At 50.9% G+C, this 15,515-nt stretch overlaps 2 protein-coding genes across 5 annotated transcripts in view; both read left to right on the top strand.

Moving 5' to 3' along the window:
- LOC140077847 (lipocalin) overlaps positions 1 to 4,201 on the top strand; it is an 83,053-nt gene extending 78,852 nt beyond the window's left edge. For both annotated transcript variants that reach the window (XM_072125391.1, XM_072125392.1), the window contains exon 6: positions 4,110 to 4,201. In XM_072125391.1, coding sequence (XP_071981492.1) covers positions 4,110 to 4,180 — 71 coding nt within the window. In that variant the 3' untranslated portion in view covers positions 4,181 to 4,201. The remainder of the gene's footprint in view (positions 1 to 4,109) is intronic.
- Positions 2,040 to 11,459, top strand: LOC140077848 (inter-alpha-trypsin inhibitor-like). 3 transcript variants are annotated; one of them, XM_072125398.1, is made up of 6 exons: positions 2,040 to 2,062; positions 5,946 to 6,103; positions 6,537 to 6,600; positions 8,880 to 9,047; positions 11,123 to 11,285; positions 11,363 to 11,459. In XM_072125398.1, coding segments are annotated over exons 2-6 (483 nt in total). In that variant the 5' UTR covers positions 2,040 to 2,062; positions 5,946 to 6,016; the 3' UTR covers positions 11,364 to 11,459. The 3 variants fall into 3 exon arrangements, with proteins under 3 accessions (XP_071981499.1, XP_071981496.1, XP_071981497.1); XM_072125395.1 differs by lacking the exon at positions 2,040 to 2,062 and adding an exon at positions 2,980 to 3,093; XM_072125396.1 differs by lacking the exon at positions 2,040 to 2,062 and adding an exon at positions 5,368 to 5,483.
- Positions 11,460 to 15,515: the final 4,056 nt, after the last annotated feature.

Here is a 15,515-nt window from a genome sequence, read left to right as displayed (position 1 = left end):
ACCCCAGGAGAGGGACAGCGCACACAAGCCTGACCCCAGGAGAGGGACAGCGCACACCAGCCTGACCCCAGGAGAGGGACAGCGCACACAAGCCTGACCCCAGGAGAGGGACAGCGCACACAAGCCTGACCCCAGGAGAGGGACAGCGCACACCAGCCTGACCCCAGGAGAGGGACAGCGCACACCAGCCTGACCCCAGGAGAGGGACAGCGCACACCAGCCTGACCCCAGGAGAGGGACAGCGCACACCAGCCTGACCCCAGGAGAGGGACAGCGCACACCAGCCTGACCCCAGGAGAGGGACAGCGCACACCAGCCTGACCCCAGGAGAGGGACAGCGCACACCAGCCTGACCCCAGGAGAGGGACAGCGCACACCAGCCTGACCCCAGGAGAGGGACAGCGCACACCAGCCTGACCCCAGGAGAGGGACAGCGCACACCAGCCTGACCCCAGGAGAGGGACAGCGCACACCAGCCTGACCCCAGGAGAGGGACAGCGCACACCAGCCTGACCCCAGGAGAGGGACAGCGCACACCAGCCTGACCCCAGGAGAGGGACAGCGCACACCAGCCTGACCCCAGGAGAGGGACAGCGCACACCAGCCTGACCCCAGGAGAGGGACAGCGCACACCAGCCTGACCCCAGGAGAGGGACAGCGCACACCAGCCTGACCCCAGGAGAGGGACAGCGCACACCAGCCTGACCCCAGGAGAGGGACAGCGCACACCAGCCTGACCCCAGGAGAGGGACAGCGCACACCAGCCTGACCCCAGGAGAGGGACAGCGCACACCAGCCTGACCCCAGGAGAGGGACAGCGCACACCAGCCTGACCCCAGGAGAGGGACAGCTTGAGTGTCGCCTATAAAGAGGGAGATATCTTTGAGTGATCAGTCATATATATACCCTCTGGTCCTGTAGGAGGGGAGGACATTATGAGGTAAGCAACAGGGGAGGAGTGAGAACACATCTTAAAGGCACAGATCACCAACCCTATAAAAGTGCAATAGTACCCAAACGCAGTGGCGTACCGACCGCGGTCGCAGCGGTCGCCATTGAGACCGGGCCCATCGGACGGGGGGGCCCGGGCGACCGTCTCAATGGCGACCGCGGTCGGTACGCCACTGGCAGTCGGGCAGGGGCCTCCGTCCGTCCGGACAGGAAGCTCCTGCCCGTCACTGAATAGTGCTCGATGCGGCAGTAAGCGGCCGCTCGAGCACTATAACTGGAGCGATGTGGCCGGAAGACAACCCCGGCGCACATCGCTCCATGAACTGGGATGCGCGGCCGCGTGATGACGTCATCACGCGGCCGCGCACCCCTTCCTGCCTGCCCGCGGCAAGAAGATAGAAGACGCGGACCCGCTGCCAGTGGTGAGTATAGGGTTTTTTTTAAAATGGGGCTTATTGTATAATTAATTAATTGGGGGGGGGATATGTAATAATTGTGTGTGGGGGGGGGGAATCTAATAATTAATTGTGGGGGGGGCACAATATGTAATAATTAATTGTGTGGGGGGGAGAGATTTTAATAATTAAGTGTGTGTGTGTGGGGGAATATGTAATAATTAATTGTGGGGGGTAGAATATGTAATAACTCATTATGGGGGGGAGAGTATATTTAATAATTCATTATGGGGGGAGAGAATATTAAATAATTAATTGTGGGGGGGCAGAATATGTAATAATCACTGAAATATCGGTTAGCAGAAAGGGTTTTGAGGGTTTTTTTTAGGTAAAGTTGGGGAGGGGGGGGGCCCCATTAGGAATTTTGTCCCGGGGCCCAGTGGGCTCTAGTTACGCCACTGCCCAAACGTTTACCCCTTTGCATCTAATAACATCAGCCCCCAGTCTAGGGGTACCTTCCTTAAACAGTCAGGTGTACCCCACAGTCCAGGGGTTTTTTATTCACCTGGTCAGGTGGTAAGTGTACATGTGTACATGGTGCAGTACAGTGTACACGGTGCAATACAATTCGTAGACAAATCACATAACTTAACCCTTGCCTGGACAGGCAGTATCTACAGCTGCTGATGCCTAATAATGACTGCATGATCCCTAAGGTGAGTTGCGCAGAATCACCTGCTGGGGGGCCACAGATAAAGGGCCTCATTCGCAAACACTCCTCTGCTCATGCGTTGGCAGGGGTGTTGCAAATGTAGTAGTTGAGAGAGACGCTGTCTGTCTGTGATTCGCTACAGAGAATTCCTGAGGGAGGGGTGATGAGGATAGCGCTATTAAGGGCTAATCCTCACGTCCCCGCAATCCTTTTCTAACTTTTATTGCCCTAATATGCTAATTTTCTAAAGAGGCTACTAGGGCTTGGAGAAAGCGGAGCTGAGGCTACACAAAGCGGCTACTCCACATCCCATTAGCCTCTTTGATCCTCCTACCGGTATATCTACGGCATGCAGCTATGTGGAGCTGCATGCCCTTGTCCGTGGAGCTGGCGTTCTGCGCAGGCCCGCGGCTGTACAGTCACTACTTCGAAGCCGGAGCTTCTGCGCATTCACAGAACTCCGGCTTTGCGGAGAAGGGCGTGCAGCTGCTCGTAGCCGTGCGGCAAAGATATGCCGATAGGAGGATCAAAGAGGCTACTGGGGTGTGGTGTATCCGCTGCGTGTAGCCTCAGCTCCGGCTACTCCACGCCCCAGTTGCCTCTTTAGAAAATTTGCATATTAGGACAATAAAAGTTAGAAAAAGATACCTTAATAGGTAGATCCGTGGTGGGGGGTTCCTGTAATGAATGGGATCAGTGTCAGTAAACGGTAATTTGCTTTTGAGTTGTTTACCTGGGTCTATAAAAAAGTTTTGTTGGCGGCCAACTCCATGGTATGTTTACCTCTTCTCCTGCCAACTTAATGATTTGATACCTCCTGACACCTCAATACACATCCTGACACCTCCTGACACCTCCTGACACATCCTGACTCCGCCTGACAACTCCTGACACCCCCTGACACCTCAATACACATCCTAACTCCACCTGACACCTCCTGACACCTGCTTATCAGATGTTTCATGCTCACATAAAATCTGCGGCGCCAGCTGCATATTCCATATCCCAGAACACCTGAAACTGACTAAGACACAGGTGAGTCTGATGAATGACTGGTGGTAGTGATTATACTAGACTGAGGACTGACTGGTGGCAGTGATTATACTAGACTGAGGACTGGCTGGTGGCAGTGATTATACTAGACTGAGGACTGGCTGGTGGCAGTGATTATACTAGACTGAGGACTGACTGGTGGTAGTGGTTATACTAGACTGAGGACTGACTGGTGGCAGTGATTATACTAGACTGAGGACTGACTGGTGGCAGTGATTATACTAGACTGAGGACTGACTGGTGGCAGTGATTATACTAGACTGAGGACTGACTGGTGGTAGTGATTATACTAGACTGAGGACTGACTGGTGGTAGTGGTTATACTAGACCAGTGATGGGCAACCTTTTGAGCTTGGTGTGTCAAAATTCGCCAAAAAACCGAGCATAACTCGGGTGGTGTGTCACCTTGAGAAAAAAAACCTAATTTTGTGATATTTAGAGTTTAAATAACAAATATGTATAGTTATTTAACTTACCTGCTTAGTGACTTCTTTATTAATCTGTCAGTTGGTTTCTTTTGTTGGTCTTGCTGTTATTTAACTTGTGTGGGGTGCCATGAACTAAGATAAGTGAGGGGGAGGGGGAATTCTTCCAGTGATGGGGAGCCTGTGGCAGTCCAGCAACAGCCAGTTTTAAGGACATTTGTGTCCTGAGAAGTGCCCCCCAAAAAGTGTACATCACAGCCCAGCCCGGCAGAGCTCAACTCAATAAACTAACTTACCTAACTGGCACAGGCTCCAACGACACCACGAGCCTCCGTTACTCCTCTTCAGGCCGCTTCAGCTCCTGTGTAGATGTTCCCGCGCAGGCACAGCATAGGTTGCGTCTTTGCGAGCCGGGGCTGCTCTGTGTCCACGCTCCACTCTGGCGTCATTGGGCGGCCTCCGCAGAGCAGGACAGGAGGACAGGAGCAGCAGCTGCAATCTCTCTGACTGAGATGCAGCCGCTCGCTGCAGACCACATCGCCAACCGACCGCCCGACCGGCCCCAGACAACAGACAACTGCACTACAGCAATTTTTCTCCAGCAGCCGTGTGTCACTGAAAATGGCTACGTGTGTCAGTGCTGACACGCGTGTCATAGGTTGGCCATCACTGTACTAGACTGAGGACTGACTGGTGGTAGTGATTATACTAGACTGAGGACTGACTGGTGGCAGTGATTATACTAGACTGAGGACTGACTGGTGGTAGTGGTTATACTAGACTGAGGACTGACTGGTGGTAGTGGTTATACTAGACTGAGGACTGACTGGTGGTAGTGATGATACTAGACTGAGGACTGACTGGTGGCAGTGATTATACTAGACTGAGGACTGACTGGTGGTAGTGATTATACTAGACTGAGGACTGACTGGTGGCAGTGATTTTACTAGACTGAGGACTGACTGGTGATAGTGATTATACTAGACTGATGAGTGACTGGTGGTAGTGATTATACTAGACTGAGGACTGACTGGTGGCAGTGATTATACTAGACTGAGGACTGACTGGTGGTAGTGGTTATACTAGACTGAGGACTGACTGGTGGTAGTGGTTATACTAGACTGAGGACTGACTGGTGGCAGTGATTATACTAGACTGAGGACTGACTGGTGGTAGTGATTATACTAGACTGAGGACTGACTGGTGGCAGTGATTATACTAGACTGAGGACTGACTGGTGGCAGTGATTATACTAGACTGAGGACTGACTGGTGGCAGTGATTATACTAGACTGAGGACTGACTGGTGGCAGTGATTATACTAGACCAGTGATGGCCAACCTATGACACGCGTGTCAGCACTGACACACGTAGCCATTTTCAGTGACACACGGCTGCTGGAGAAAAATTGCTGTAGTGCAGTTGTCTGTTGTCTGGGGCCGGTCGGGCGGTCGGTTGGCGATGTGGTCTGCAGCGAGCGGCTGCATCTCAGTCAGAGAGATCGCAGCTGCTGCTCCTGTCCTCCTGTCCTGCTCTGCGGAGGCCGCCCAATGACGCCAGAGTGGAGCGTGGACACAGAGCAGCCCCAGCTCGCAAAGACGCAACCTATGCTGTGCCTGCGCGGGAACATCTACACAGGAGCTGAAGCGGCCTGAAGAGGAGTAACGGAGGTCCGTGGTGTCATTGGAGCCTGTGCCAGTTAGGTAAGTTAGTTTATTGAGTTGAGCTCTGCCGGGCTGGGCTGTGATGTACACTTTTTGGGGGGCACTTCTCAGGACACAAATGTCCTTAAAACTAGCTGTTGCTGGACTGCCACAGGTTCGCCATCACTGGAATAATTCCCCCTCCCCCTCACTTATCTTAGTTCATGGCACCCCACACAAGTTAAATAACAGCAAGACCAACAAAAGAAACCAACTGACAGATTAATAAAGAAGTCACTAAGCAGGTAAGTTAAATAACTATACATATTTGTTATTTAAACTCTAAATATCACAAAATTAGGTTTTTTTTCTCAAGGTGACACACCACCCGAGTTATGCTCGGTTTTTTGGCGAATTTTGACACACCAAGCTCAAAAGGTTGCCCATCACTGTACTAGACTGAGGACTGACTGGTGGTAGTGATTATACTAGACTGAGGACTGACTGGTGGCAGTGATTATACTAGACTGAGGACTGACTGGTGGCAGTGATTATACTAGACTGAGGACTGACTGGTGGCAGTGATTATACTAGACTGAGGACTGACTGGTGGCAGTGATTATACTAGACTGAAGACTGACTGGTGGTAGCGATTATACTAGACTGAAGTCCCTATTCTGTACCTCAGTTGTCAGCGTGTCTCTGTTCTGTACCCCAAGTGTCAGCGTGATTTTCAAATCTGCTCTTCTGCTCTATACATTGATTAGGTTCCCTCCTCCGCTGACACATTACACATTTGGGAGGTGACAGAGGCGGCAGTGTATCCCGGACCATCAGGATGAAGCTTTATCTGTGTCTCCTGCCGCCCCTCCTGCTCTTACTGACTGGGACCCCCGTCCTGAGTGAAGACCCCGTCCCCAATAGGGTAAGATCCCAGAGATGACTGCGAGGGGATCTATAGGGTGTAATAAAGGGTTAATATACTGAGATTCTTCCCTATGTTCTAGAATATTGATCATATAGCAGCCTCCCCCACCCCCAGGGTCGGGTGAATGTAGAAGATTGGGATCTATTATTCCATTCTGATACAATTGTTTCATACATCATTGAGTACAATCAGTGTTACCCTGGAATCTCAACGGTTAAAAAAAAACCTCTTTGCCCCAATATCCAACAAACTCTCAAAAGACCCTCGTAGCCTCCATATTGTTCTGTCCTCATCTCATCATGTGTCACACAGATGCAGGGGCTTAGGACAAGCTGTCTGGCATTGATGCTTTATAGTAAATGCTTCCATTCCCTGACAGCAAGCAGAGCTCATTACACAGACTGACCTGATGTTATTTCTCCATATTCAGAGATCTGAGAGAGCAGCGAGGGATGAGGACGAGGATGAGCCCAGAAATGACAGCAGGAGGTCCGGTAAGTCCCATCATCTCACATCCCAAATATGACTTTGCTTTGTAAAAACTTTTCACATCTCTGCTTGCTTCCAGGGAATGAACAAATCTATATTTAGAGCCAGATCTACAGATCTAATGGTTCTGCAGCTGAGCTTTTGCTACAATGTATCAGACTATCCTAATCACAGCAGTAACAGGTATTTCTTCTGTTCTGGACGTGAGGCTAATTCCTTCCATCTATTCTGATACAATGGGGGTCATTTACTAAGGGCCCGAATCGCGTTTTTCCGATGGGTTATCCGAATATTTCCGTTTTGCACCGATTTTCCCTGATTTGCCACGGGATTTTGCCGCACACGATCGGATTGTGTCGCATCGGCGCCGGCATGCACGCGATGGAAATCGGGGTGACCTGGTCGTAAAAAAACCTGACGGTTTCTGAAAAACCGCTACATTTTTTTAAAAAAAGTGTCGCTTGACATGCACTTACCTGCACCCAGGGTAGGACGGTGAAGTTCAGTGCACTCCGATGGAATTCAGCGCAGCAGCGACACCTAGTGGACGTCAGAGGAACTACCTTAGTGAATCGCCGGAAGACCCGAATCCTCTGCAGAGAACGCGCCGCTGGATCGCGAATGGACCGGGTAAGTAAATCTGCCCCAATATGTAACAATCCCCACAGCCCTCCGCTCTGTGTAATAGATGGAGAAGACTCTACAGAAGAAACTCAGAGCAGAGGAGAGGGGCTGTTATACATCTCAATGCACAGAACATAGAGCACAGCAGGGTGAGGATGGAGCACAGCAGGGTGAGGATGGAGCACAGCAGGGTGAGGATGGAGCACAGCAGGGTGAGGATTTCGCTTTTTCAGTGTTGCAATGTTGCAATCTTAGAAAATTGGTCACAGTTCTGCTGCTACTAACACCATCCACAAAGGTATAATTACACATCTTTACAGGGCTACACAGAGCTTAGAGCACAGCAGTGTGAGGACACACCTTATCTATACCTGCAGTGTAACTCCATTCATTCATAGGACGTGGAGTCTCCATCGCCATGTCCTGCAGGAGACAGATACAGAGGAAAATAAGTATAAGGTTCTGTGCTGATTTGGCGAGATCTGTAATTATTTTTGTAGATCTTTGCAGAACATCACCCCCCAAAGTATGATGTCCAGTAATATTATAGACAATGGGGTGGAGCTCTGGCAGGGCTGCTCGGAGCCTGGGAGCAGAGAAGTATGTAAGGTTGTGGTGTTACCATATCACAGCTTTGTATGGAAGGAATTGGTTAGTTTGTATCTTCCATTCAGTGCTATACATTACCACGCAATTGGGGTCATTTACTAAGGGCCTGATTCACGTTTTCCCAACGTGTTACACGAATATTTCCGATTTGCGCCGATTACCCCTGCATTGCCCTGGGATTTTGGCGCACGCGATCGGATTGTATCGCACCGGCGCTGGCATGCACGCGACGGAAATCGGGTGGGGGGGGGGGGCGTGGCCGAATGAAAACCCGACGAATTCGGAAAACCCGCCGCATTTAAAAAAAAAAAAGTGTCGCAAGACTTGCGCTTACCTTCACTAGGAATAGGCCGGTGAACTTGAGTGCATTTCGGCGCACCTCGGGGAACTTCAGCGCCACCTGGTGGACGTCGGAGGAACTACCTTGGTGAATCCCGGCCGGACCCGAATCCTCCACAGAGAACGCGCCGCTGGATCGCGAATGGACCGGGTAAGTAAATCTTCTCACCAAGCCCCTGCTTATCGTCCTGTAGTCCATCCCAGCCTCGTGTCCCTGGTCTCCAGGTCTTTGGTCTTGCCCATGGTGGAGAGGATGGAGAGTGATTGAGGGTTTAGACAGGTGTCTTTTATACAGGTAACGAGTTCAAACAGGTGCAATTAATACAGGTAATGAGTGCAGAGTAGGAGGAGTTATGGGTAATGAATGCAGAGTAGAAGGAGCTACAGGTAATGAGTGCAGAGTAGGAGGAGCTACCGGTAATGAGTGCAGAGTGGGAGGAGCTACCGGTAATGAGTGCAGAGTGGGAGGAGCTACCGGTAACGAGTGCAGAGTAGGAGGAGCTTTTTAGAGAAAAACTAACAGGTCTGTTGGTGCCTGGATTCTTGCTGGTTGGTTGATTTCCTGGATTCTGTCTCTCTGTGTATCTACAATATTAATTACAGACCGTCCCATTCTTTGTTGGTGAGACAGCTTGGCAGATTATCACATACTTATATTTGCCCTGGTATATAACTAATGCAAAACCCCATGTATGTTCTGTGCCCTTTGCAGCCGCATGCGCCCTGCCCCCGGATGCTGGTTCCTGTGAGGAGCAACTCACACGCTATCACTACGACCCCTCCTCTATGACCTGTAAGACTTTCAAATATGGCGGCTGCGGTGGAAACATGAATAACTTTGTTGAATATAAAGATTGTCTTCAGACCTGCAAAACATCAGGTCAGTTATTATTGTTTTTATAGTCACCCCCAGAGTTCAATGAGAAATAGGAAGTGGAAGAGTGAGTGTCCCACACGACCCTCGGCACCACAATCCCCCACAGGAGAAACCCTTTTCACTCACCTCAGTAAAACAGAGCTCAGTGAGCCAGTAGAACTTCCACCAGCCTCTTGACAGTCCATTATTACAGGATTATATTGGGCCAGAGGTCAGCCCAGGTAGCGTGTACATTAGACCATGATCACAGACTTGTGTGTTCATAGATTGAGATAAAAGGACAAACCAGGTAAAAGTTAGATATTAAATTGCCTTAAGGTCACACTAGATGCAGCAGTATACACAAAATACAAGTGATGGTGCAAAACATTTTTACAGATGAACAAATGAAAGCAAGTTAGTGTCTGCTACTCCACTAGGAGCGCGAAATTTATGGGGCAGATTCGCGATCCAGCGGCGCGTTCTCTGCGGTGGATTCGGGTCCGGCCGGGATTCACTAAGGTAGTTCCTCCGACGTCCACCAGGTGGCGCTGCTGCGCTGAAGAGCATCGGAATGCACTGGAGTTCACCGAGCCATCCTGGATGAAGGTAAGCGCGTGTCGCATTTTAAAATGCGGCGTTTTTTCCGAATCCGTCAGGGTTTTTTTACGGCCACGCCCCCCGATTTCCATCGCGTGCATGCCGGCGCCGATGCGCCACAATCCGGTCACGTGCGCCGAAATCCCGGGGCAACACAGGGAAAATCGGCGCAAAATGGAAAAATTCGTGTATCACGTCGCAAAAACGCGAATCGGGCCCTTCGTAAATGACCCCCTATATGTTCCTTATGTATGTGGTGGTCAGCAAGGACCTCCCTCCCACTGGGATCCAGTGTACTGTAACATCAGCACTGACAAGGAGTCAGAACTTCTTAATGGCAGATCATGGAGACTAGTTTCTGGTGCCATTGGATCCAGATGGAACTTAAAGGGAACCTGTCACCAGGGACCTCATTTTTCACTAAAGACAGATTGTAATAGCCCATGACACCTGTATTGTACATCTGCCTTTCTGTCTTCTCTAAGCATTTGCATTACTAAATAATTGTGTGTTAAAACTTACTCTTGCATCCTGACAAAATCCCGGGGTAGTCACAGGGGCTGGACTTTGGTTTTCATGCATTTCAAAAAACAACATGTGACTTGCCTGAGCTGCAGGCTGCCTCCATGTTTGTGCTCCTGTACAGCTCGTCCCTCCCCCACTGATGTCAGGCTGACCAGGCTGTGACCTCTGAGAAGAAGCAGGAGGTGGAGCTGTACAGAAGCACAAAGGTGGGGGCCAAGCTCTGAGGAGTGAGTAACACAGACAAGGCACATGTTGTTTTTTAAAATGCATCCAATCCAAAGTCCAACCCCTGTGACTACCCCAGGATTTTGTCAGGGAGCAAGGTAAGTTATAACACATAATTATATTGTAATGCAAATACTTAGAAAAGGCAGAAAGGCATGCTTGTAATAGAGCTGTAATGGGCTTCTTTAGTGAAAATGAGGTCCCTGGTGACAGGTTCCCTTTAAGGTCATTTGAACAGTAAATATGACCAGTCTACTCTGCTTCCATTGAGAGCTCCAGGTATCTCCTCACCTGAGGGCTCCTAGATGGATGGAGATCCTGGATGTGTTTGTCCTGCTCCCTAGTTCCAGGAATTTACACTGTATCTGGGGCTCACCATAACTTCATAAATTTTGGCTCCAGCTAGTCCAGTTGAGGTCTTCTCAACCTTTGAGAAAAGGACCCCTGCTGTTTATTAGCTTGTAATAAGATAACAGTGGATGTGGAGGGGTGTTGTCCTGCACATGATATAGATTTGACCCTCTTGCTATGTATGCCAAACCTGTGCCAGTCTTCAGGTGCTTAGGAACAACACCTCCACCGGGAAACAGGGGCTCGGTGCAACGTGTCTATTGAGAAGCTTCTTAGGGCATGGAGCCCCCGCAAGTACCAGCAGCCACAACTACCTGCTTCCACACCCCCCATATCCATTCTCCAGTCTATGTGACCCCCCCGAGTCCATAACCCTGACCCAGGCATCTGTCTTCCAGCTGCCTGCTACTTACCCATAGAAGAAGGCCCCTGCAAGGCGTCCATCCCTCGATGGGGCTTTGATGCCGCTCAAGGAAAGTGCGTCAGCTTCAATTTTGGCGGCTGCAAAAGAAACGGTAACAACTTCAAATCAGAGAACAAATGCAAGAAGAAGTGTAAATGGTGAGAACCAAGACTGATGCCATGCGAAGCCCACATGAGAAAGGACCCAAAACTGACCATAAATTATTACATTTCAGATGGGAGCGGAGTGATAGACTATGAGTAACCTGCGGAGATGGATCCGTAACGGGAAGACTTGTCCTCCATCATGAAATAAACGGATATACGTCATTACATTGTCTGCTTTGCATTATTATTTCGGCTGGAGTTATCCTTTAAATCTTACATGTAAATAATAAAACCCCCCCTGCACCTCTGACAGTGCTGTAGTACCACATTATGGCCACCACTTGGATGGCACTGCCCGTGACCCGCAGCTCTGTCCTGTCTGAGGGCCGGTTCATGTCTCTGTTGGGTCTTCATTCATTTCCTTCTCGTTGCGTTCGCATGTTGCAGTTGAATTTGCTTTATGGAAAACCATTCAATGAAATCTGTGAGGAGCTTGTCCCAATCGCATGTGTGTTTTAACAAAAATGCAGGCAATCGGTAATGAGCACCACGTGTTTTGACAGTACAAAAGGGGTCATTTACTAAGGGCCCGATTTGCGGTTTCCCAACGTGTTACCTGAATATTTCGGCTCGGATCATTCTGTGTCTGGATGCCGCTAGGGAGAGAGCTGCTGCTGGTCAGGGAAAGCGTTAGGGTGTTCTATTAGCTTACTGTTAGGCAGGAGTGATTCTCAAAGAACCCAACAGCCCTTCTTAGGGCTACAATAACGTTCTACTTTTTTTATTTTAATTTGCATCTAGTACCATTTTGTGAGGAATTAGCAGGGGGACTTGCTACCGTTGTGTTTAGCTCTTAGTGGCACACATATCCATAGCAAAGACCGAAGTGGGAAAATTTAGTAGGGGTTGGATTTCAATTAGGCACTAACTCAGTGTCATCTCATCTGGCATAGTAGTGTGCTTTGATACTTGGCTAGAAAATAGCCATAGCAATAGGATAGCATTGTTTGGTTTTAAAAACTCAAAAAAAAAACAAAAAACACAAAAAAAAACAAAAAACACAAAAAAAAACAAAAAAAAGTTAAAAAAAAAATAAAGTTATAACTCTCATTTTAAAAATGTTTAACCCGAGGGCTAGGGGTAGAGGACGAGGGCGGGGACGTGGGCGTCCAACTACTGCAGGGGTCAGAGGCCGTGGTCCTGGGCGGGGTGAGACACCACCTGCTGATGAGGGAGCAGGGGAACGCCGCAGAGCTACACTCCCTAGGTTCATGTCTGAAGTTACTGGGACTCGTGGTAGAGCACTGTTGAGGCCAGAACAGTGCGAACAGGTGATGTCGTGGATTGCTGACAATGCTTCGAGCAATTTGTCCACCACCAGTCAGTCTTCCACGCAGTCCACCCATGTCACCGAAATCGCCACTCCTCCAGCTCCTGCACCTCAGCCTCCTCCCCCCCAGTCTGCCCCCTCCCAGGAAAATTTGGCATTTGAACCGGCATACTCTGAGGAACTGTTTTCTGGACCCTTCCCACAGTCACAAACCACTTGTCCGGTTGCTGCTGAGCAATTTTCCGATGCCCAGGTTTTCCACCAGTCACAGTCTGTGGGTGATGATGACCTTCTTGACGTAGTGGAAGTGTGTAAAGAGGTGTCGGACGATGAGGAGACACGGTTGTCAGACAGTGGGGAAGTTGTTGTCAGGGCAGGAAGTCCGAGGGGGAGCAGACTGAGGGATCGGAGGATGATGAGGTGACAGACCCAAGCTGGGTTGAGAGGCCGGGTGAACACAGTGCTTCTGAGACGGAGGAGAGTCCTCGACCAGAACAGGTTGGAAGAGGCAGTGGTGGGGCCAGACGGAGAGGCAGGGCCAGAGCTGGTGCATCAGCGCCAAATGTGTCAACTAGTGAAGCTCCCGTGGCGAGGGCTCTTGCGGCGAGGGCTAGATCTTCAGAAGTGTGGAGGTTCTTTAAGGAAACACCGGATGACCGACGGACTGTGGTGTGCAACATTTGCCAAACCAGGCTCAGCAGGGGTTCCACCACTACTAGCTTAACTACCACCAGTATGCGCAGGCATATGAATGCTAAACACCCCACTCAGTGGCAACAAGCCCGTTCACCTCCGGCCGTGCACACCACTGCTCCTTCCCCTGTGTCAGCTGATAGTCAGCCCCCTGCCCAGGACCCTGCCACAAAAACCCCATCGTCGCCTCCACGATCCTCCACAGCATCCACCAGTGTTCAGCTCTCCATACCCCAGACGCTGGAGCGGAAACGCAAATATAGTGCAACCCACCCGCACGCCCAAGCCCTTAATGTGCACATCTCCAGATTGCTTAGCCTGGAGATGCTGCCCTATAGGCTAGTAGAGACCGAGGCCTTTCGCAACCTCATGGCGGCGGCCGCCCCTCGGTATTCGGTCCCCAGCCGCCACTACTTTTCCCGATGTGCCGTCCCAGCCCTGCACCAGCACGTGTCAGACAACATCATCCGTGCCCTGACCAACGCCGTTTCTGACAAGGTCCACCTGACCACGGACACGTGGACGAGTGCTGCCGGGCAGGGCCACTATATATCGCTGACGGCACATTGGGTTAACTTGGTGGAGGCTGGGACCGAGTCTGACCCTGGGGCTGGTCATATACTGCCGACGCCGAGGATTGCGGGGCCTACCTCGGTCCAGGTGTTTCAGGCCTACTATGCCTCCTCCTCCTCCCACCCCTCCTCCACCTCCTCCTCCGAACTACCATCCGTGGGCACGGCGCCATCAGTCGGTAACTCTAGGCACAGCAGCAGTGCCGTCGCTAAGCGACAGCAGGCGGTGCTCAAACTGCTGAGCCTAGGCGACAAAAGGCACACCGCCCAAGAGCTATTACAGGGCATCACGGCGCAGACTGATCTGTGGCTGGCACCGCTGAACCTCAAGCCGGGAATGGTTGTGTGTGACAACGGCCGTAACCTGGTGGCGGCTCTGCAACTCGGCAGACTGACACATGTGCCATGCCTGGCCCATGTGTTAAATCTGATAGTTCAGCGTTTCCTCAAGACATACCCCAATCTGTCTGATTTGCTCACGAAGGTGCGCCGCATCTGTGCGCATTTCAGGAAGTCCAGCCCAGATGCTGCCACTCTCAGGGCAGCGCAGCGCCGCCTCCAACTGCCCGCTCACCGACTGTTGTGCGACGTGCCCACGAGGTGGAATTCAACACTGACCATGTTATCCAGAGTTTACCAGCAGCGCAGAGCGATTGTAGACTGCCAGATGTCAACTTCCACCAGAACTGGTAGTCAGGTCAGTCAGCTTCCTCAAGTCTACAATGAGGAGTGGACGTGGATGTCTGATATCTGTCAGGTGCTGAGTAACTTTGAGGAGTCAACACAGATGGTCAGTGGCGATGCCGCCATCATCAGCCTCACCATCCCGCTGCTTGGCCTGTTGAAAAACTCTCTGGTCAGCATGAAGTCGGAAGCTTTGCGCTCGTCACAAGAGACAGGGGAAGAATATTCCCTTGTTGATAGCCAAAGCACCCTGAGGTCTGTTTCTCAGCGCATATCGGAGGAGGTGGAGGTGGAGGAGGATGAGGAGGAAGAGGAGGAGAATGTTGGCGAGACACAAGAGGGGACCATTGTTGAGTCCTTCACTGTTCAGCGTGTATGGGCAGAAGAAGAGGAGTTGGAGGAGTTGGAGGAGGAGGAAATGGACAGTCAGGCCAGTGAGGGGAGTGAATTCTTACGCGTTGGTACTCTGGCGCATATGGCAGATTTCATGCTAGGCTGCCTATCCCGTGACCCTCGCGTTCAAAGAATTTATTCCAGCACCGATTACTGGGTGTTCACTCTCCTGGACCCACGGTACAAGCAAAATCTTTCCACTCTCATCCCTGCAGAGGAAAGGAGTGTGAGAATGCATGAATACCAGCAGGCCCTGGTGCACAAGCTGAAACAGTATTTCCCTTCTGACAGCGCTAGCGGCAGAGTGCGTAGTTCTGCGGGACAAGTAGCGAGGGAGAGTAGGCGAGCAGGCAGCTTGTCCAGCACTGGCAAGGGTACGCTTTACAAGGCTTTTGCCAGCTTTATGTCACCCCAGCAAGACACTGTCACCTGTCCCCAGTCTCGGCAGAGTAGGGCTGATCTTTACAGAAAGATGGTGAGGGAGTACGTAGCTGACCATACCATCGTCCTAAATGATCACACAGCTCCCTACAACTACTGGGTTTCAAAGCTGGACATGTGGCACGAACTGGCGCTGTACGCCTTGGAGGTTCTTGCCTGCCCTGCCGC

Source organism: Engystomops pustulosus, chromosome 9 (genome assembly GCF_040894005.1).
Source record: "Engystomops pustulosus chromosome 9, aEngPut4.maternal, whole genome shotgun sequence".
Classification (NCBI taxonomy): domain Eukaryota; kingdom Metazoa; phylum Chordata; class Amphibia; order Anura; family Leptodactylidae; genus Engystomops; species Engystomops pustulosus.
The sequence above is the reverse complement of the archived record's forward strand: the minus strand, read 5'-3'. Positions and strand labels throughout refer to the sequence as shown.

Excerpts from the sequence above, each read along its gene's own strand:
- LOC140077848 (XM_072125398.1), top strand. The coding sequence starts at position 6,017 with ATGAAGCTTTATCTGTGTCTCCTGCCGCCCCTCCTGCTCTTACTGACT. Across the intron at positions 6,104-6,536 it reads AAGACCCCGTCCCCAATAGG|AGATCTGAGAGAGCAGCGAG; the intron begins GTAAGATCCCAG and ends CTCCATATTCAG. Across the intron at positions 6,601-8,879 it reads AAATGACAGCAGGAGGTCCG|CCGCATGCGCCCTGCCCCCG; the intron begins GTAAGTCCCATC and ends TGCCCTTTGCAG.